The sequence below is a fragment of the Poeciliopsis prolifica genome, unplaced genomic scaffold (assembly GCF_027474105.1).
Source record: "Poeciliopsis prolifica strain line A6 unplaced genomic scaffold, Auburn_PproV2 SCAFFOLD099, whole genome shotgun sequence".
NCBI classification, from domain to species: domain Eukaryota; kingdom Metazoa; phylum Chordata; class Actinopteri; order Cyprinodontiformes; family Poeciliidae; genus Poeciliopsis; species Poeciliopsis prolifica.
This window is the reverse complement of record NW_026562474.1, coordinates 487305-508954: the sequence shown is the minus strand read 5'-3', so window position 1 is coordinate 508954 and position 21650 is coordinate 487305. Positions and strand designations below refer to the sequence as shown.

General features: G+C 37.1%; 1 protein-coding gene across 1 annotated transcript in view; it reads right to left on the bottom strand.

Moving 5' to 3' along the window:
* LOC129353944 (pro-neuregulin-3, membrane-bound isoform) overlaps positions 1 to 21650 on the bottom strand; it is a 388725-nt gene that overhangs the window by 39680 nt on the left and 327395 nt on the right. The window contains exon 4 of the mRNA XM_055023390.1: positions 11760 to 11783. Within this exon, the coding sequence (XP_054879365.1) occupies positions 11760 to 11783 (24 nt within the window). The remainder of the gene's footprint in view (positions 1 to 11759; positions 11784 to 21650) is intronic.

Below are 21650 nucleotides of genomic sequence, written 5' to 3'. Positions count from 1 at the left end.
TTAGTTGCAAAAGGTCAAGATGACAGCAGAGAGCAGTACATTTTATGATTCTATAAATATTTTGAGGTCTAGCTTTTTGGTGCTCTGTTCATAAGAAGTTTAAAGTGAATCCTAAAATCTACTGGTAGCCAATGTAACAAGTATAAAATAGAGCTCATGTGAGCTATCATGTGAGAACATGTCAAACCTACAGCTTAGGTACTTTGCAAGACTTGGTGCTAAGAAAAGGACAGTTTATCTAAACCAGTAAAGGGGGGAAATAATCATGATTTCAGTATTCCTTTTCTTAAAAAAATTCTTCTAGATAGCTTCATAAAGAAATTGCAATCTCCATAAAATCATTTCTAAACACTTCACTGAACAGAACACAGCACAAGCCAGAAACCAAAGATCAAAAACAGGCCACAGAATTCTGAACAGAGATAAAATACATTTAATTTTCATCCTCCATACCCACAAATTGTGTCTATCCTATACTGAGCCTCAGTGCTAAACCCCAGACACATAAAGTGGGGGAGCATACTGCGTTCATAACTCAGTAATGGCTGTTCTTGCTTGGTTTCTCTTGCAGGTTTGGTGTAAAGGCCAATTAGTGGCAAAAGCTACACCTGCACCAGCTGTGTTCCTCCACCTCTCTGTCTTTGTGTCCATCTCCTTGTCCTCTCTGAGCTGAGAACCAATCTACCCATGAAGGCAGGTTTACCTCATGCCTGTCCACACGACACTACCACGTAACTCAATCTGCTCACTGGAGCCAAGTCCAATCTCTTGGAAATGATGTACAAGTGGATGTGTGAGTATGATTTACAATTGTTTGTAAATAAGTGCAAAAAAAAAAAAATCTGTCAGGAAAACTTTTTCTGTAAGATTAAAAAAATAAAAAAAAAACATTTTGGAGGGACTTGTTACAGGAGAAGTCCTAATGCTTATCAAATTGCATTTGAACTGAAATCTCCCCATTTGCTTGTATTATCAACAAAAGGTGGCCTGAAATATTCACTTCAGCAGAAACAAATACAAACTGAAAACTGAAAACCTTATTTTTCCTCCTTAATAAATACAAAACAGTTTCATGTTTTTCTATGGCAGCTTTAACAGCAAAGGCTTGATTTAGACTGAGTCCTGTTGGCTGAGATCGATTGATGGATTACATATTTATCGGTGAAGAAACAATCTATCTAACATGTGATATTGAGTTGTATGAAACAACTTTAAATGTAAATCCATTCACACTTGCATGGCACCTCTAGTTGCTGTGCAACAAGCAGCCATCTCCAAGGTGTTATTCTTAGCCTTAGCTTGTGTTTTAGGAATTGTCTATTCTTTATTTAATAAGATTTCTTACTTTCTCACTGGGTTAATTATCAAAGTGCCTTTTAACTTGACACATCATATCAAGACAACAAATTTTCATGTATTTTCCTTGGAAGTTTACACACAGGGTAGAACATAATTATGAAGCGAAATTGAAATGCTACATGATTTTTGATTTCTTTTATTTTTATTTTTTCTTTTACAAATAAAACTGAAAAATGTGGCCTCACTTATTAACTAGATACCAGTCGTTAACAATATGGAACCAACTTACACTTGTACTACAGTTACAGGTCTTTGGGAGTCGGGCTCTTTGAAGATTTGGAAACTATTTATCTTTACAAACCAGCTCACACTCAGTCACTTCAAATTTAGGTCTGAACTTTTACAGAGCAAACTAGTACAAAAGCATGGATTCTATCAGGCATGGGCACCGCTGACTAAAAATGGACAATTCCAATCCATTTTTACTCTAGACTGGAATAGAAGTATAATTTATAGAAGGTTATTTGTAGACAAGGTTCTGATAAAAAATTTGGAGGACAATTTTTGAACTAAAGAAAGAGTACTTTCCAATTTTGATAGAAAATTGAAAAAAAAAAAACAATTTTGCCATTGCTTAGAGTGAGAAATTACTTTTGACACAAAAAGGTGATGGCAAAAAGAGATTTTCAGGTTGTGGAATTGGATTGAAAATGTTCTGTTTTTTTTTTTTTTTTTTGCATTACCCTAACTCTAATTCTGAACATATTTGGACGATTCACAATTAATAACTTCATTTCATCCATCCAGAGTAAATTTAAATTAGTTGGTAAAAGTTCCCTAAATGCGGGACGGAGTGACTGAGCTCTTACCCGTATTGTGACTCAGTGTGAGGTTAATGATGTGAAGGTCAGCCAGCGCTTAAAGCCTCCCTCTTGTTTGCACACACCTACTGCTGTCTGTACTGACGCAGTCTCTTGATGTGAATAAATCATTCGGCTCAAGAGAGGGAAAGCCTGTTCTTGTTCCATCTGCGCGACCTCGGGGTCACGTCTTCTATTTATTCCCACTTCAAACCCCTAGATCTGGCCTGCTGGTCAGTTATTCGCAGCAACATTAAAGACAACTGTGATTAATATTTTAAACTCAAGGTGACAGTGGCTGTAACTGTAACTGTGTTTCTATGTGATCTTCTTATATATTGATGTAGGGCAAGTTCAGTTGATGGAAATATGTCATATAAAATTGGGGTTTTTAATTATGTATTTTAGTTCTTTTCCAGGGTGAAAAAAAATATATACAATTTTATATGTTTAGGGCTCTAAACTATTCATAATTTCGATCTGATCTTTTCCTTTTATGAATGTGTTTCCTGAATTGATTTCAGCTCAGTTTAATTCAAAAATATTTTATTTATGCCAAAGAGAAATTAATTGTTGTAATGACTCATATCATCCAAGTGTCTTTAAAGCCTAGTTGTGATGGTAATGTTGAGGATGAAGGATCTCCAGACAGTCCAGACAGCGACAACATTCCCCAGTATGACTTGGATGGCATCATCAGTTGTTGGCTAGCGCTGCTAATCCACCCCATTTGCTTTTGCTGCTTCTCTTTAAATCTCTGCCTGCCTGAAAGATTAGAAATAATGGTGCAGAAAAATGTTCATTTTATAGATTAGCATAATTTCTAGTCCTGGGAATTCTGAATTGTTTCAAAATACTCAAAAATAAATTTAATTGAATGTTTTTTCCACTGCTATTTAAGAGTATACTGCTTGTATACCGCATTACACACCGACTCACCCACCATATGTATTTTGAATAATTTATATTTTTCTAATCAAGAAAAAGCCAGGCAGCTAAGCTAACCTAAGAATTTAAACCACAGAGTTTTATGCACATACCAGTTTTTATTAAAGACAAACTGAGGAAAGTTGATGCTGTGTGAAGCCTTTTAGGATCCTTTTCATCTCCTCTGGGATTTGGATTCTTAGTTCAGGTTTTATCTGCTCCATGTTGTAAAAACATAACCACAATTATACAGCATAATAAAAGTCCAAAAGTATAAATATATTTATTATTTATTTATATAAAATAAATAAACAAATAAGAGCAAAATTCTTTCCAGCTGAACAGAATCCAAAACCGAACAGAAAAGCTGAAGAGAAAAACTGCACATTTCAAACAGCAATAACTCAACCAAAAAAAATGATGAACAAAAGTCTAACAGAGCTATTCTGCCAGCAGGAGCAGCAGTTTCATTCAGCAAATCTGTGAACATGGCAGCTATCACAAGAAAAAGCATTGTTGCAGTGACAGAAAATTCAGTGGCTAAATTTTTCCATGCACAGACCGCTGCATAGCACTGAAGTCCTGATGAGTCTTCATGGTAGCAAACTCCAACGAGCTAATGAGCTTTAGCTTCTCAGCTTTGACAGGAAGATTTGAAATGCAGAGGTAATACTGGTTTTACTTCCACCTTCAGCTCACATTGGTATCAGATCTATTGCCCACTAAGTTATTTTTTTAATTGAAAATTAATTTTCCAGTACAGTAATCCGCCAATCTGTACAACACTTGTAGCTTCCTCAGTGGCAAAGGATGTTATGTGTGCTCCTCTTTTTGTCAGGGATCATTTTCCATTTAAAACCCAATAAAGACTTAACATTTGGTGTTTGTTTCTTCCAGCTGCTGTCAAAAATTAAAAGTGGGATAAGTTCTTCATTTTATTAGCCTGTAATTTCAAAAGATCATCTGCACCTATCAGTGCAAAGCTGTTGGCAGCACATACAGATAATGACAGAGGTGACAAAGTGAGGTGGCATTCTGACAGAACCTCTGAGGCGTGCCGGAGTGAGAGTGCTTCAGTGAGCGCTGGTGGAGTTCATGACACAAAAACAGAGGCGCTGGACAGCACCCTCCACTGCACTCAATCTGAATCACTGCTGGCTCCCTCTTCTCAGAGACTCCACCATCAACACCTTCAAGTCAACTGTGAATTTCTTACATTGAGCTACACTCAGCTTTGCTGTTTGAATCTTTCTCAGTACTTTCTGAGCCCATGTACAGTAAATCACATAAATCACTTTCAAAATCTGGAGCATTTCACAAAAGTTTAGTTTGCTGTAATTAAACTCCAGTTTGCTTGCTTAGAAAGTTTGATTTGTTTGGGGAGAAGTGAACACACAATCGAATCTTGATCCAACTCTGGTCTGCCTACAAACCTTGGTTTGTAACATATGCGTCTTGGTGTGGATTCATCGAGCTCTGGCGTGATTTCAAAGCACATATAAAAACGCCAAACAGACCCTCAAGCAGGAAGCGAACTGTAGTGCAAGGCATGCTGGGTAAACACAACCAAAACGAAAGTGCATGCTAACGCTAACAGGAGAAATGGCTCATGGTCTCTTGTCAAATACAGATGAGAATTCGTACTGCTAAAATCAACAAACTTGTCGCCCATATGGAGTAGAACTAACTGGTCCTTGAAAGGTCCATGGATTTGATGTTTTGTTGCGTATCTTATCATTTCCGTTTGAGCGTCCAAAACCTTTAGAAAACCTTTTATTGAATTATTGAATCTATCAGACTAGACTGCCAGCCTGTTGCACTGTGAAATAATTAAACACTATCAAATCTATGGTCTTTCCATAGTCAGTCAGTAATAATGTAGCAGAAAATCTTTCTACTTTGTGCAAACCCATTAGAAACAGCAGAATAGAATAGATTCTTTATGCACAGTGTTTCTCTTCATTGTAAAATTTTTAAATCACAGGCTGGTTTATGTCAGGGGCACTGCAGGCACATTCGTTTCTTCTCTGAATGTTTTTGTCCACATGACTCATATTTCCTTTGGCAACCGTGGCTGGAGTGGACAGACTGAGAATAACTGTGTTGTATGGTGAAAGATTGTTTTATTGTCCTTTAGCTTTTCTTTATTGAGTCGTCCTCTATTCCGTTTTCCAATTCTGAGCTATGGAAAACAAATCTGAAGCTAATCTGAGGAGTAATGTGAAAAACGAACATTTATTCAAATTAAACACCTGAACAGTTCATTAAGTTTAAACCTAATTGGATTGTGTTAACACTGAATTTCTGTTTCAGTATTCCTGTTTCTTAAATTGGCAAGATACAATATTTAAACTATTAAATATGTGTTTAATATAGATCTTAACTTAAATAAAGCACATATTGTGGAACATCAAGTCCCATTCCATCTATAATGTACATGTTGCATTTTTATGGATCCATGTGCTGTGTATTGTGTAGATTTCCATTGTTCTGATGCATCAGCATGAAGTGTGTTGCTTTTTGTTGTGATGTCAATTTTTAATTGAGTAGAGGATGCCCAAACTCTGAACTTTCATAATCTGAGTCCCCAAAGTGTTTAAATGAACTCATAGGTCAGGCTGCCATCAGTTGCAGCTAGTTCAGGTATTCAGCATGAATTTTCATCAGCGCAGACAAAGCACATGCATAGCATACTCAACTGCTTTTCATCTGTAATTAGATGTTAAATTGATGCTGAAAATCAAATTGATCCATACCTTGATACAAGATTATTTATGAGCATCCCTCATAAAACTACTGCACACACTTACATGTGATCATGAGATTTATTCATCTACTTTAAACAACTTATGTAAAAAATGTTGCACAATGTCAGGAAGATTTTATTATCTATACCTGAAATAGAGGCTGCAGCAGAAAACCTAACAAATGTGATTATTCCCAGATGAAGCTTCAGTTTATCCCCGGGGTTTCAGAATGAGTAAGGTATAAACTTTATTATGCAAAATTAGCAGCTCCTTCAAACAGAATATGATGAGTACTATTAATATTGTACCATGATAAGTCTGTGACACGGGCAGGATTCTCCTGATTTTTCCTCCAAAAACACTTAACATCTGTATTTTCTGTGCTGGAGTGTTCTGATGGCGAATGATACAAACGTGTTCTGTTGCCTGGTTTCAGTCTATTCTTATGCTTCTCTTGACTGACATTGAGAAGCTAAATGGAAAAATATTCTTTCGTCAAAGCAAATAGACAGCATCCATACTGTTTCTATTTGTCCTCTTGTGCCTCTTTCTCTTGACTTGAGGATGTAAAGGATGATGTGTTGATGTATTAATAATTGCCAGTCTTATTGAGAGAGTTATTAATTCCCGTCATTTTGACAATTTTTTAGGCTCTTGTGATTTTGGTCATTTCATACACAAGCCTTTTAGACATAAAAATGATCCATCTGTTGGGTGATGTTTCATACTGACATGTCAATTTGTGCCCACATTATGGATCCTCTTAGAAACACATGATTTTATTTCACTCAGATATATTAGAATAATATATATTAGATATATTATCCTTCCTGACAGGAGGAACTTGACTTTCTATTTTTCTGACTGTGAGTGGAGATCAGAACAATAGAAATACGATGATAAATATGACCTGCATGAATGAAACAATTAAGTTTCAGCATATTTATGCTTGATGTTGACCAGAAACTTTTACTTACCCAAAGAATATATGGAAGCAAAGTGTTTGTGGGTATGAAACTGAAGAAGGTTGGGATCAAAAGTACTATAGAAAAGACTTTAAAACGTACTGGGTGGAACCTGTTTTGAAAATGCAATCATTTCTACGATGTTCCTCACAACTACAAACACTCCACCACTGAAAGCAACCTACTGTGTTTGTGCATGCTCAGTGTCTGCACCTTTTCCATACAAAAACGATTTCTTTTAAATTTCATTATAAATTTTTAACGACTTTTGTCATTGTGCTTTTTCTGATTCGTAAATAATTTAAGGTGACTTTTCAAACTGTGTTAAATAATAATGAGGGATGTTCCCAGTGATAACGCCTGCTTTTCTTTCATTTATCATTCGCCTTCCCGCTTCGTGAACTTCTTGAAGTGTTGAAGATTGTCTGGTTGCTCATGAGGTCAAGTGTGGTAGAATCGTTACATCATGTTCACACTGCAGTTTCAATCAAAAGGATATGCTCTGAATACAAGGTACTGCAGTTCCTTCTAAAGGTACAGAAAGGACTTTAGTTAAATGTTGAAATTGAGAAGAAAATAACTGATAAAACAGATTTCTAGAGCAGCAGATTTAATTCTTCTGTCATATGATTTATGCTTCTTGCAGCTAGTGTTCTGGTTTATTTGAAAGAAACAGAACTTTCCACAACAGGACTGAAAACTTTTTCACCCAGATTGCTCTTTTCTCTTTGTTTTCTTCTCTTTGTTGTTTTGTTCTGTTTGACACTCAGCAGCATTCTCAGTATATTTCAAGTTGTCAAAAATCAACATGAGTGAAATGAAAATCACCTCACTTTCACATCTAAATGACAACTAAAACACACACCTCTTCGTTCAACACTAACAAAAAGATGGCATTTTGAAGGATTCCAGCAGGCAGACTGAGGCGCTGACAGACTGGTGAGTCCAGCAGTGGTTGGCCAGGAGTTCTTGGTCCAATCTAAGGTTTAAAAAAGTCCCTGTGTCAGTGTACTGTGTGTCAATTCTTATTTCAACCCAACCCCAAAAAGGGTCTTTATCACAACAAATACAGGAAACACTAGGGATCCACCAGTCCAATTTTTTGCTTCTGATACCGATGTCTCAGGTTTAGTATCGGCAGACACCGATCCGATACAGAAAAACAGCTCTCTATCACTTTCTGACATGTTCTTGTTCTTAGAAATAACATCAACAAAGGTCACAGTTATGATGAAGCACTTGAATCATATTTGTCAGGTGAGAAAAAAAAGAAGAAAAAAAAAAAGAAAACGCTCTGCGTTCAGAATTCAAAACACTTTAAACCATCCCCATGAGCTAAAGAAACCCAAACATTCACCTGAAAGAACTGAAGATCACATTTTGGCTTGGACACCAATTTAGATGTGTCAGATTTGGGCCCCAGATTTTCAGTCAGAGGTCACTGAGCTCTGATGGAAAGGAAATATTGATGGCTGCCTGATGAAGAACAGTGAATTTTTCTCCCCATCACTTGCTCTGATACATTAAAGATTTATAAAAAGGAAAGGCAGAATCGGAGAAGTCTTAAATTTATTCCAAGCTTTATTAAATGCTGGGTGAGTTTTTGTCCCGGGTGGAGAAATCTTAACCTTTATATGCTTTCTTTCTAATTTTAGCCTCAGAAGCTGAATGTTTGGAGTTCACTACTTCTAAATTCTTGACAGAAATATGAACTGTCTTCAAAGACAGAATTGTACAATTGAGCTTTCTAAGTAATGTAGATTTGCTTTTATCAAAGGCATGTGATGCAGTTCTCACCACAAACAGGATGGAAGTTAAACCCTAAACCTCTTTGTTTCATCAGGAAGTTAAAACTGAACCACAACAAGAAAAATATGATGGTCATATTGCATAAAACAAATAAATTCACAAAACCCTAATAGATTGCAAACTGTGGCATTAAAAGAGGGCAAAACCTTTACATATTCACATGCACTCCTCATCAGGGCCGTATTCACAAGGATATGTGACCCTGGGATAGAGCCTGATTTGGTGCCCTATCCAGTACAGAAAGATTATTTTACTCATTTAAATGGCAAGTCCTATATATAAGTAAGCATGAATTAATGCATTGTAGGTTAAATCATGCCATGAACAGTAGCTCTGTGTTATTCTCCAAAAATATAAACTTGAGTTTTGTTTATGTTCATAAAATTCCCAAAATATTAACACATTTCACCTGATATGGGTTGTGAGTTTGAAATGAAGTACAATGCAAAACATTTAAAACACAAGAAATACAGAAACGTCTATGGCAGAGCTGGTTTGGTAAATACTCTGAAGAATTTAAGGTGACCTGTTCTGCTTTCTTGAACAAGTTGGGATAGGATAAGTGTGTGAGCAAACGTCTGAATGTTTATTATGTGTTTTGCTCAAAATAGAATAGAATAGAATTCAACTTTATTGTCATTGCAGTGTCACATGTACAAAGCAACGAAATGTAGTTTGCATCTATCCAGAAGTGCTATACAGGATATAAATATTTATAAACAGTTGTATAAACAGTTGTATAAACAGAGAATAATATTGATGTGCTATAATAAAATGTTTTGTACAAATATAAACATAAATATGAGAGCTATGCACTTATTATACAAATTACACAAATTATATATAATATATATTATATAAGTTGTTTTATAATACAGAATAAATAATGGCAAATTAGATTTACAGATTATATGAAGATTATCATTCTTAGATAAAGATGTTTCACCTCCACAGTTCTATTTATTTTAGGGCTCTGGAACTTTTAAGCAAATAAGCCGCTGCTGGCCACACCCCCAACTCAAAGTTTGCACTCACAATTTTACAACAAGGCATCTTTGAAAAGCAAAAGTAGAGCCTCCTGCACACCAACAAGAATGCAAGTGGTTTCTGGATGGTACATCAACAACAAAACACTTTTCTTCTCCAGTAGCCATCATGCAGTGCATCCAGCTGACCAAACATGCTGGAGCTCTGCGTGGGTTGCTAGGTTACAGGGGTTGGTTCGGGGTTTCAAAGGGAGGGGAGTGCCCACCAAGTGTGACGTCACAATCAGGAGGTTATTGAAATGATTCATTTTCCAAACACCAAAACACATTAAATTATTGTCAGCAAAACGGCTGCATGGTTTGGAGTATTTCTAGAACGGAAGTTCAAATACATGCAAAAAATGAAATTTGCATAATAAGTTCCTTTTGAAATAAGGTTAAAGGAGAGAAAACCAAACAAATAAAACGAGCTTCAACTTTCTGGGGTCAAATATCCTTCCAGAACAAGCCAGAAGCTCACAGAGAGAAAATATGTGGTTCTTTACAATTTGGACTTGAAAAATAATCCAAATATCAGTGTGGGTTAATGTTTGTATTAGAGCTTGCATGTTAAAAATGAACTTCTGGATTAGAGGAAATAACCATCAAATCCAAAATTGTACACCTAAAATTGAAGACATTGTTATGTAAATCTCAAAACTCAGTTTCTATTGAAGATCGGAAGAGAAAATGTAAGATGTGTGTTCACATCTTCCTGTTGAATGTTTTCCCTTTTCTGTTTGAAAGTAACTCAGAAAGTACTGGACAGCCGTTGTAGATGATTTAACTATTTCTCTTATTTCTCGGGAGAGATAGTTCGCCAAGCCACAGACATTGAGATGTTACCGCCAAGTGTGGGAGACGCTCATTTTCGTGCGCGCTGCTTAACACAACGCTGGCGAGGACGCTGGCAGGGCTAGCGAGCTGCTAGCGAGGTGAAGAAAATGTGGCAGCCTGAACAATGTTGCAAAAAGCTTGAAACCTCACAACTGAATATAAATGGGAGGAAGAACCTGCAAGAAAGCTCTACGGTAAAGATCATCTGTCACTGCCAAGTTTGCAAAGTCTCAGCAGGCTTCACAAATGCAAATGTCTGGTAGGAAATGGGAGGGTAAAAAAAAAAAAAAAAAAAAAAAAAACTGGAGAAAATCAGCTCTTCTTGCTCTTTCAATACAGTCATGAAGTGAGAGGTCATTCTTTTGGATTTAATTATGTTTTTTTTGCAAGCAGAGCTTCTGGAAATGGTCCTAACAATTCTGACTGAGAGAATGGGGCGAGCCGCGGCTAACGACGAGCTTCCAGGCCTTTAACTGGAGCTCCTCGGCTGCAATACCAGCACAGAGCGAGCAAAGCAGAGCCAGGAACACAAGAGAGGAGCTTGGCAACGGCACTGTGAATCCGCTGGCCTCCACCCATCACAGCCCACGGGCATGTGCCTGGGAGAGACGCATCAACATTCGCTCTACAAAGACTGGAGGAAGAAAAAACCTCCACCCAACCAAACATTTGTACCAAACTTTTGGTTTTTTCAAATTTTTGAACTTTTGCCATCAACGTGCACGCAAGTACTAATGAGAAATTCATTTGCTAACACTGCCAACGTTACAAAAAGAAAGAAAAAAAAAGAAAACAGCCACACTGTGCCCTCTCTGTTTTCCCCGTTTCCAAGGAGATTGCAGCACATTGGTATTCTGAGGGGAGACTTCATAAGCAATTGCGAGTCAAAGAAATGTGATATAGAACAAGATGGAGAAGAGGAATGGTAAAAGATACGTAAATGTGTTTGGGTAAACAGTACAGTGACATGTTTAAGCAACAAAGACTTCCACAAAGAGATAAAATGCATCATGCACAGGTGTAAGAACACATTCATGTCAAACCAGATAACACTACGTGTGATTAGACCTGTGTGCGTGTGTGTGTGTGTGTGGGGGTTGTGTGGGTGTGTGCGTGTGTGTGTGTGTGTGTGTGTGTGTGTGTGTGTGTGTGTTTGTGGGCTGTCGCTGGGCGTCAATCCTTGTTCTGCGTGTAAGCAATCAAACACTGTAATGTTGATCCAACATGAAACTCCTACAATGTTTACAGGCGTGAGTCATGCACATGTGAAGACAAGAAAAGCTTCCTTACCCATGAACTCAATGCCCAAGTGGTCTGATGTTCCAGGCAGCGGGAAGGAGAGAAAAAGAGAGAGAAGTAGACGTTACTGACGACAGACTCATTGTGTCAAAATACAAAGCTAGCCGCAGTGTGAACTTTTGCAGCAGTCAAGCAGAAGAAGAAGCTAGATGTTAGTATTGTTATAAAGAATGACACATGTGAATGCAAGCTAATGGTCTGGTTTTCTGTCCCACCTTCATCTTCATGTTAACTTTTCTGTTTTTACACCAGAAATAAGCAGAAAAACATAGTTCTCATAGAGTAGGGGAACTACATTTTTTCTGCTGCTTTTGCATAGTTTATTTGTATTGTCTGTAGATTGTCGAAACTGAGGAATAAATTAATCTCAGTAAAATTATTGATTGATTAACTGATTTTATCATTTTGCCCTACTTCAAGAATCAAAGATTTCTTCTTTTTGAGTTTTATGGTGGTTGGCAGACCAACTAAGATGGTTTTTGACCACCACCAACCGGACTGGAGTGAAAAAAGTCAAAGATTTAAATCAGTCATGCCAGTTGCTATTCTGCCCAGGTTGTTTCAGGTTGTTTTGTGTTGCAGTTTGTCCCACTGCAACACAACCTCGTATATTTTACTCAAAAATATATTCGCTGAATATATGTTTTGAAATTGTACACCATAATTAGAATTGGTGAAGCTTTTCTTGAACGCACAATTGGTAATCTGGCTAATGTAGCAGGTGTGCTTAGCAGCAGACTGCGCTAGCTAACCAAGTAAATGCTAATATTATTTTGTTACACAGTCAGTTTTTCTCACTGTCTACAAAGAGGATAAAAAAAATAATATTGCCTGTAATAAACATTTTTACTAAAAATTATCTCAGTATATTTATTTAGAATTTTGTTTTGTGTTTCACCATTTATTTGTTCAAAATATTTAAAATGGCAGAGCTTTTAACAGTTACCCACTTACTTCTTGTTACTAAGGCAGAATTTTAGACTCAGTGATAATATATTCTATGTTAGAATATGTATAATCAACATCGTCAATGTATTATTTTATTTTAACAGCAATTAGAGATTTAAAAAAATATATTGCCTTTGGTCACAACTAAGGTCATTGCTAAATATCAAATGTATGGAGAATAGATCATTTTCAGGCCATGAAAATTTCAGTTTACAGTGAAAAGAACTTTTTAATGGTAATCTCCACTCAATTCACTCTCAATGTAATTGTGGCTGTAACCTTGGTGTTTGTGTTCAGCGTGTTGTGCATTAAAAATTAGATAATTTAGTGCATGTCTAGACTTATTTATTTTTTTCTGTCTTTCAAAAACGCCGACAATTATTATGTAAAAAAAATATCATGTAGTGGAATCAGTAGGGTGTTCATGGATTGTATCAAACATTAATGCTTTTTATGTTTGTTGTGTCTTTTGTCAAAATGCAGGTATTTTCTTCATGGTCTGAAAACAGGTTATATTTAAATAATGAGGTCAAATCCAAAGCATAAACAATGCTGAAACATGTTTTGTGAAAAAACAACTTAGTCTGACAGAGATGAATTCCAGCTTAGAGGCAGAGTTCACTCAGCATTGGCATGAATGTTATATTAATTTTTATGCTTTTTATGATTTATTTGAAGCATTTACTTAAAGGTAAAATTACAGTGTTCGAGTTCAAAGATATTTGAAATTAAAAGTATGAAACACAAGTTTGAATTCATTGAGAATTTTCCATCCCTCATGCAAGATCAAAACAAAATATACAGATGATACTTATAAAAGTAAAACAGCCTCAGCATCATAATATCTCCACCATGCTGAGCTACATGTTTCTTTGGAAAACTCAGATTGACAAAATGTACTGTTGTGCAAACATAGAAAATGAGACTAGTGAATAGAGTGAATGATATACAACTTCTTTAAAGCTAGAACTTTCTCTAAAACTCTACATTTATCCACTGGAGGAAAAAAACATTAAAATGTTTGATTTCAGTTGTAGAACTTAAAAGAAAATAAACTACATCAATTTCTCTATGATATTTTTGTTGATGTGTTTTGTTGTGCAGTCATTCAGGTGTATGAACATACTGGGAACATGTTGGTGAAATCATTTACATTGATGATTTAAGCTGATAATATGACAACAACCAAGTCTGTCTCCTGGTTACAGAAAGAAATACAAATAACCATAAAAACATGTTTGCAAGCTTATTATATTAAACAGACAGTTTGGTGACTAACTGTAGCAGCTAACTAATGCTAGCTTGTACATAAACAGAAACTGGAAAATCAGTTTGAACCTGGTTTTTTCTTCTTTTTTTCTTTTCTCATGAAGAAATTTTGCTTCTATTTTAATTTTTAAATGTAATGTTTGTGGAGTTGAAATCAGAGGCTAAATCCATCAACTAGCACACAGGCGCTAAAGGAGAACACTGAAAATATTAGGGTGGTAAACACCTACTTTTGGTAGCTGACATTTTAAGAATTGCACACACCTTCCATTTTCAAAGCCACAACAGAGAAAATGAAACAGCAGCTTGCATTGCTTTAAATTATCTCAGGGAAACCAGAGGTTGTTTGTAATCATGTCAAAAGTTGCTCACATATTTGACATTAAATGCCTCATTGCGTTTCTGCTTGCACAGTAAAATAGCTTGTAAGCTTCCAGTGCTAATTGAAACACCTTAAACATGGAGAACCTGATTACTCTCTTGTGTGTAGAGCAATTTCTCTGATGAAAAGGAAAAGGCGAAAAACCTTTTACTGCTCTTACAGGCGATTGTATGTTGTGCTTTTATGCTTGGAAGTTATTTGACCTTGTGTAGTTAATGTGCAGAATTTCCTTTCATTCCTTAAATATAAGTGCCTGGCTTCACTTGAAGAAGTTCTAAAAAAGGACACGTAGGGAAAATGTTTGCAGTAAGCAGCTGTGACATGTTTTGCACTCGCTGCACTGGGAATATCCTGCTTGCTGACATAGTAGGACATAATCTACGGGAAGAACAGACGTTTGGCTTTAACCACACTGACAGACAGTGACTTTATCTCCTGAGTAGCCCTCTGTAACATGGTGGTGGGTGAGCTGGTCTTTCTATGGCTCAGTCCAATCTGACCTAAATCTTATCAGATGATGTTAGCCTATGTATAAGAAAATCATTTTTTATGTCACCAGTGACCCAGAGAGCGCCCCAGATGCCTGAAAGGATCCACTGAATGTGACAGATATTATATTCACTTTGAGAAATATGAATAAACCGTCAGGAGTTTCTCTCTGTTAATAAAACAGGGAAGGAATCATGAGCCAATGGACTGTAGCAGGGTTAATGATTGACCTGGAACAGCTCTCCAGGCTACACAAATGGTCTTTGAGGTCACCTATGGTGCCCACAAACAACCTTTTGGTGACCCCGGACCTAAAGTATTCTGTTGTAGTACTGGATGAGTGTTTAGCTTCTCAAGTTTTTGTGTGTTTTCTTCCAGAACTTCACCAAACCTGTCAGATGTGTTCTATGGTCTTCATGATGCTGTCTGTTGAAAAATGATCCCTAAAAATGAACAGTTGGTTTTAATCCATCAACACCCACACAGGTGGACTATTTTTCCTAATAAGGTGACTTTTAGAAACAACTGGTAACTTATGAGTATCAGAGTAAAGACTTGCATCTCTGTAGAACATTCTAGTGAACACAACTGTGTTGGCGCTGTGTGTTTAGTCTCTGTGACCTCAGCCGCTTCTTTACAACCAAAAGAAATAACAGCATGATCTGTTCTTTGAAACTCTGCACTTTTTAGTGCTTTTGGGTGGATCTGCAAACCCAACGGCAGCGCTTTCAAACTCAATTTCCCATGGAGCTCAATGAGTAGAGCCTGGCACTAAAGCTGCCAAGGTTAGGGATTTCATTTTCTGCACAGCTCTGTGGGTGAAGTATATATCAGCGCCGGTACTGTCGAGATATGAAGCTTTAGCTCCCATTGGGGCTGGCTGTACTCATGATGTATGCACTCTTGCTAGGGTAAACCTCTTTAGATGGAAGGATCCACAAAGTGTCAACTCTTAAATATGGTTGGTGGAAAATGAATCATTGCACACCAAGAGATGCTGCTGGGAAAAAGCATATCCGAATCAAAAGACATCATGGGCAGATCAGCAAGGGACCTTCAAATAAAAACTACATTTACCTTATATCACAAAAAGGTTTTTCCAACACATCGTGTAGGGATAAGAAGGATCAGGGTTAGATTATTGGAAAAACAAAGATGTAATTATTCACCATCATTAATAAAATGTGGTTTTTCACAATGTCTTCACAAGTTACATGTGCGATTGCTCAAGAACGCAATGAAAATATCACAATCTCAGCAGTTCAAGACAAAAAGATAACCCTTCCTTCTAATTTTCCCATTTATACACAACAACTTCAGTCTGAGTGTTTGAGAAGACGAGTGAAATCAGACTTGAGAACAAGAAACGCTGCTGTTGATCCTGATGCCACAATGTTTCCAAGTGTCAAGAACTGGAGTGAGAAACAGCATCATGAAAATTCACAGCCCGACAGAGACAGGAAGTGAAAGATTTAAAAGACATCAGTGGATATCTGTTATAACTCCAGAGCAACCGGAGTCACGTGAAAATGATTTAGCCAAGTCAGGAATTCTCAAGGAAGACAATCACCAGAGGTCTGCAGCTAAACACACTGCAATGTTAAAGATGAAGAACATTTCTACTGCAGCAGAAGAGACACAGTGAAATCAAACTGAAGAATGCTACCAGGAGACTGGATACGTGTCCTTTGGTCAGTAGAGAGGAGATTGCAGCTCTTGGATGAAGATCTTTGGATATTTGAAAGAGTTTGTGACACTAAGTACTTCAGGAAGGTTTCCATGGCGTTCAAATGAAAAAGAGGCCCACAGTACCACAGATACTCCAACATGCTTAACAGTAGGCATCAGGTACTTTCCCCACATGTTACCATGCCTGAAATACATCTCGTGTTGATGAAGTGAAATTTGGATAAAATACGACGTGAGTGTTCAGATTACAGACACTGAAAATAATCAGATGTGTATCTGATTTAGTTCCACATATGAAAGGGGGACAGAGCAGATTTTTTTGGTGGGTGAAAAGATTAGAACTGGGTCATTCAGACTGCGGTGAAAATGGGCCACAAACAGCAAATTTGGGTCACACTGCCTGCTGTGAGAGCGTAACCTTATTGCTAAATTACATTTCAGTCAGACACTTTACATGTGTCTGACTTAATGCATGTTCATAAGTAGAAGCTTATACCTGGATATCTCCATCCAATTTTAGTATTTAGGCTGCAGACTCATCATTCCAATTCCAGCTCAATAAATGAGGGAGAGATAAACTCATCTACCCACCTTGAACGCCTCTTCTGCATATGAGGAAGTGAGGAGAATAATAATCTCTTAGTAAATGATATCACAGTCTGAAAAAAGTTCTTTTTTACTTTTAGAGACAAATACTTTATCACAGCCCTGAATTAACTTGACTGTCATTGTTGAAAATTGACTATGAAAGTAACACACTGAACATTCACATTTCATCTGGTGTGTTTTGCTCCAATAAATAAATGACTAAATATTAGGAAATCTTGTGGTTCTTCTGATTAATCAAGGACAGTGGAGGCCAGAGTCATACTTCCATGCACGCACACACGCACGCACACACACACACACAGAGGGACAGAGAGATAGAGGGGCATTGAATAGCTGCTGGTTTTCCAGACAAACTCAAGGATACCACAAACTCAGTTATTTTCCCTGCAAAAGGCCGTGGTCGTGTTTGGAGTCACTTCCAGTGTTGAAATACAAAAACCTCCACCTGATTTTATTGACAACACTAAAAGAGAACGTGAGCTGAGGATTGAGATCATCGTCTTTTTACTGGAGAAGATACAGTTAGACTCAGTTAGAGTTATTAATCATCTGATGAATGCAGAATAAAAGTTCTGTTACTAACCGGCTGCAAAGAACTTTGACAGATTCAAGGTTATGTTTATCTGTCTACCTCAAAGTAAATCCCAAAAACTCCCTGGGAAAGAGGGAAATTGTAAAATAACATTTTCGGGTAGTGTTATTATTTTTTGGAAAGTTTTATAAATATTGCAAAATCAGCCACATGATAATTAGCCTTGTGAAAGATGAGTGGACAAAATATAAATAAAAATGTATGTCAAACTTTAAAATATTTGAATTTAAGTACTTTAATGTGCTGAGACTAAATTCAATATGTTCCCTCTCATTTCCTACTACTTTGGATTGGCTGTTTGATATGTTTAATATATTATCAATATATATTGAGGTATTTACTGCAGGGATGGACAAAATATTAGCATTTACATTGGTATTGGTTGATATATATGATTTTTTTTTTCCATCGCTCGAATAAGTAAAACTGGGCCGAAATTAACGACTGAAGTTTATTTAATATTGTTATTGTTGTAGTTTGTGTTTCAGGGTGGGAAGGTTAGGGGTGGATGATGTGTTATTTGTGACAGTAATAGTGATGTACTTAATAGCAATAAATATTGGTTATTTTCACATCGGCACATGCTTCATTTATTATACTGCTGTTTAAATCAATAGTAACTGGAAAATCTATCCCAATCTTGTTGCCAGTAAATTATTCATTCATACATTTGTCATTCAAGAACTCAGAAAACAAAGACAGTAAAAAGTGCAGCTGAACTGTTTAAAAGCATCTGGACTATTAAAAGGTGGTGATGCTTTTAATAACAACAATTGTGTTTAATTATGTTTCTAAATATAGTGATATTAATTGATGTCCCAGTGGAACCGACAATAAAAAAATATTCAAACTCTCTTTTGAGAGTTTAGTGTCAATTATACTTTATAATTTTCATACAGTTTTTCCTGTGGTCTATGGCAGAAAATTTTTATAAAAGGTAAAAGAGGAGGAACACTTTGAAATGAAATGTTTAGAAGTATACAAATAAATTTGTAATACATTTGTTTCATAAGGATGTTAGTTTTCGCTGAATAAACATACTTATTTATGTTTTTTTTTTAATTCAGAAATTTTTAGAGTTGTGCTCATGCTACTGGAAAGATATATATTCTAACAGCTTCAGATGTTTTGTATTGGTGGATGACCGACATTGACATCATTCTGTGTCTGTTCCCAGTCCATGCTTGAATCAGAGTTTAATGAATTCCTCTTCAGTTGATTATGTGCGTGCAGATCTTGTTTGTGCAGACTAATTCCCTGCTGCTGCCGCCTTTGTTAATACAGATGATGCTTGTTCTTTGGTGGCTCCAGGTGGAGCGCGGCACACCAACACTCCCAGGCCTCACCTGCTTTAGTTCCCCCTGTCAGAAAATAAAATGGTTTACTGTGCAGATGGGCACGGAGGAGGGACATTATTATTTTCACGCGTGGAGAGCAGGCAGTTTGTTACATGCTTTCCTCAATTAGCGCCTGCCAGTCTTTAGAGAAAGAATAAAGGAACTTTGACAGATGGTGGATCTGAAGGAACGGCGTCAACATCGAATAGCAGCGGCATGTTGTCTGCCGTTGGGTCTTCTTTTGCTCACTTTAGCTTGTTTGCAACGCTGCTTAACGTTTAAGCAATTTTAATTTCATCTGTGTTTTAACAATCTGGTCTTTAGGGACAAAAGTTTATTCCACTGTTGATTGTGCAGTGAGTCAATCAGTATATTCAGATAAGTATCCTCATTTATTTATTTCTATACTGTTCAGTCTGCTGTGACGTCTGGTCACTGCCGGACAGACAGAGAGGAAGCATGCTGCAGCAGGCATCCATGGCTCTGTGACAGGAACTCGATGTGAGTTCAAACATTCCAAACTCTTTGCAGTCAGATTTGCCGGTTTCAACGCTGAATCTGAATGTCATCTTTCACTGACCTGTTTCATTATTTCATCATCTGTTCTCGGTCTTCTTTCACTCTTTGCTTTGTTTTTGCTGACAACCGTTGCTGTGGCAACTAGGTATCTTGGAAAATAAAAAGTGTTTGATCTGCACTGCCTGTTCTGCATCCATAAATCAGAGAGGACAAGACAACAAGATGGAGGAGAATGCTGTTTCTGTGGCTTCTTTCACTTGCTCAGACTCAGAATGAGGACGAAGAACAAACTATAGAAGCATCTTCATGGAGCAGAGATACAATACTGTATCTGACCAACACTTCCTTACTATATTGATTATTTGATATAGTAAGGCAGAACTTGCTTTAACAAGCATCAAACCAGAGGTGGGCAGATGGAAAGTTAGCTGTGCTAATCCTAAAGCACTCAGCATTTAGTGTTGAGCTAATGCAAATGCTTTAAAACATTTAACTAGCTGAAGGATTCTTAACAGTCAATTACCAAAATTTCAACACAGATTTTGACTTTTATTCAACTGGAAGCTTACAAATCATAAAAATAAACATAGGAGAAGCTAAGTGCGCAAAGCATTTTCAAATTTAGCAAAACATCTAATGCACTAACCAGAAACCGAGCCTTTGTAAGCCACGGTGTTAGCGCATTAGAGAAAGTTTGTCCACAACTCCATACAACCCAGATCCAACCTGGAAGTTTCTGCTTGTATTTCTTTTCAGGATGTCAGAAAAGCTTCCCAGAGCTGCTGTTTGACATGAACTGCATCAACCCTCAGATCTTCTGCTTGAGGAAACTCCAAAGGGTTTGAATAGAGGTCAGAATAGAGGTCAGAGGAGGATGGCGACCACACCATGAGTTTCTCCCTTTTATGACCATAGCAGCCAATGACACAGTGGTATTCCTTGCAGCATGAGATGGTGCATGTTCATGCATGAAGATGATTTTGCTACTGAAGGTACGGCTCTTCTTTTTGAACCACGAAAGAAAGTGATCAGACAGAAAGTCCATGTACTTTGCTGAGGTCTTTTTCACACCTTCAGGGACTCTGCAGGGCCCGACCAACACTCTCTCTCTCTCTCTCTCTCTGTCTCTCTCTTTCTTTCTTTTCCTCTCTTTGTCCCCCCATGATTTCAGCCCAAAGCATGACTTCACCACCTCCTTGCTGACATTACAGCCATGTTGGGATGAATGGCCATCCACCACCAACCCACTACTGCGTCCATCTGGACCATCCAGGGTTGCACAGTCATTCGTGGACAAGTCTGTTTGAAAAGGAATCTTCATGTCCGGCTGGGCCCACTGCCACCAATTCTGCTTGAGAGCTCTGGTTAGGGGCCCAATAGTTCATGCACTACAAGTCTCTGGAGGATCCTCCACCTTCAGGTTCAAATAACTGTTTTCTGCTTTGTAAGGACATTTTAACAGCTGCTCCCTCAATAATAACAGAATAACAGAAACCTTCCTCATTATGCCTTTATCTGTACAAACCCATCTTTGTTCTGAATCAGCCACAAATCTCTTGTTAAATATCTAATGTTTTCATATCTTGTCATCCGGCATTACACTATCTGATGATAGCAGAGATCCTTTCTCTTCCCATATGGCTTGAAACCTGTGGCCTGCTTAATAATGTGGAACATTCTTCTTAAGTAGATTTCCTTTAATTGAGTTCACCAGATAAACTAATGAATTATAGTGATTCAAAGAGCCCTGACACACAATACCATCTATAAGTTGAATAGCACAACAAAACATTTTATATTTAATTTCAATTTGCATAATAATTTGGAACATGGTATTTTCCCAAAACAAACTTCTTGCAAAAATATAAATTAAAATATGGGGATTTATGATACCAAAACAAAAGATAGAGTACAAATAATATAGTAAGGACAGGGTACCAAAAAATTTCAATATCACTTTGAATATGTGAATAAAATTTGTGATGCAAGGCTGTGTGCAGAAAGGGGTTGTGTTGATTTGAAAACTCCCAGGTTCCATTTAAATGCTG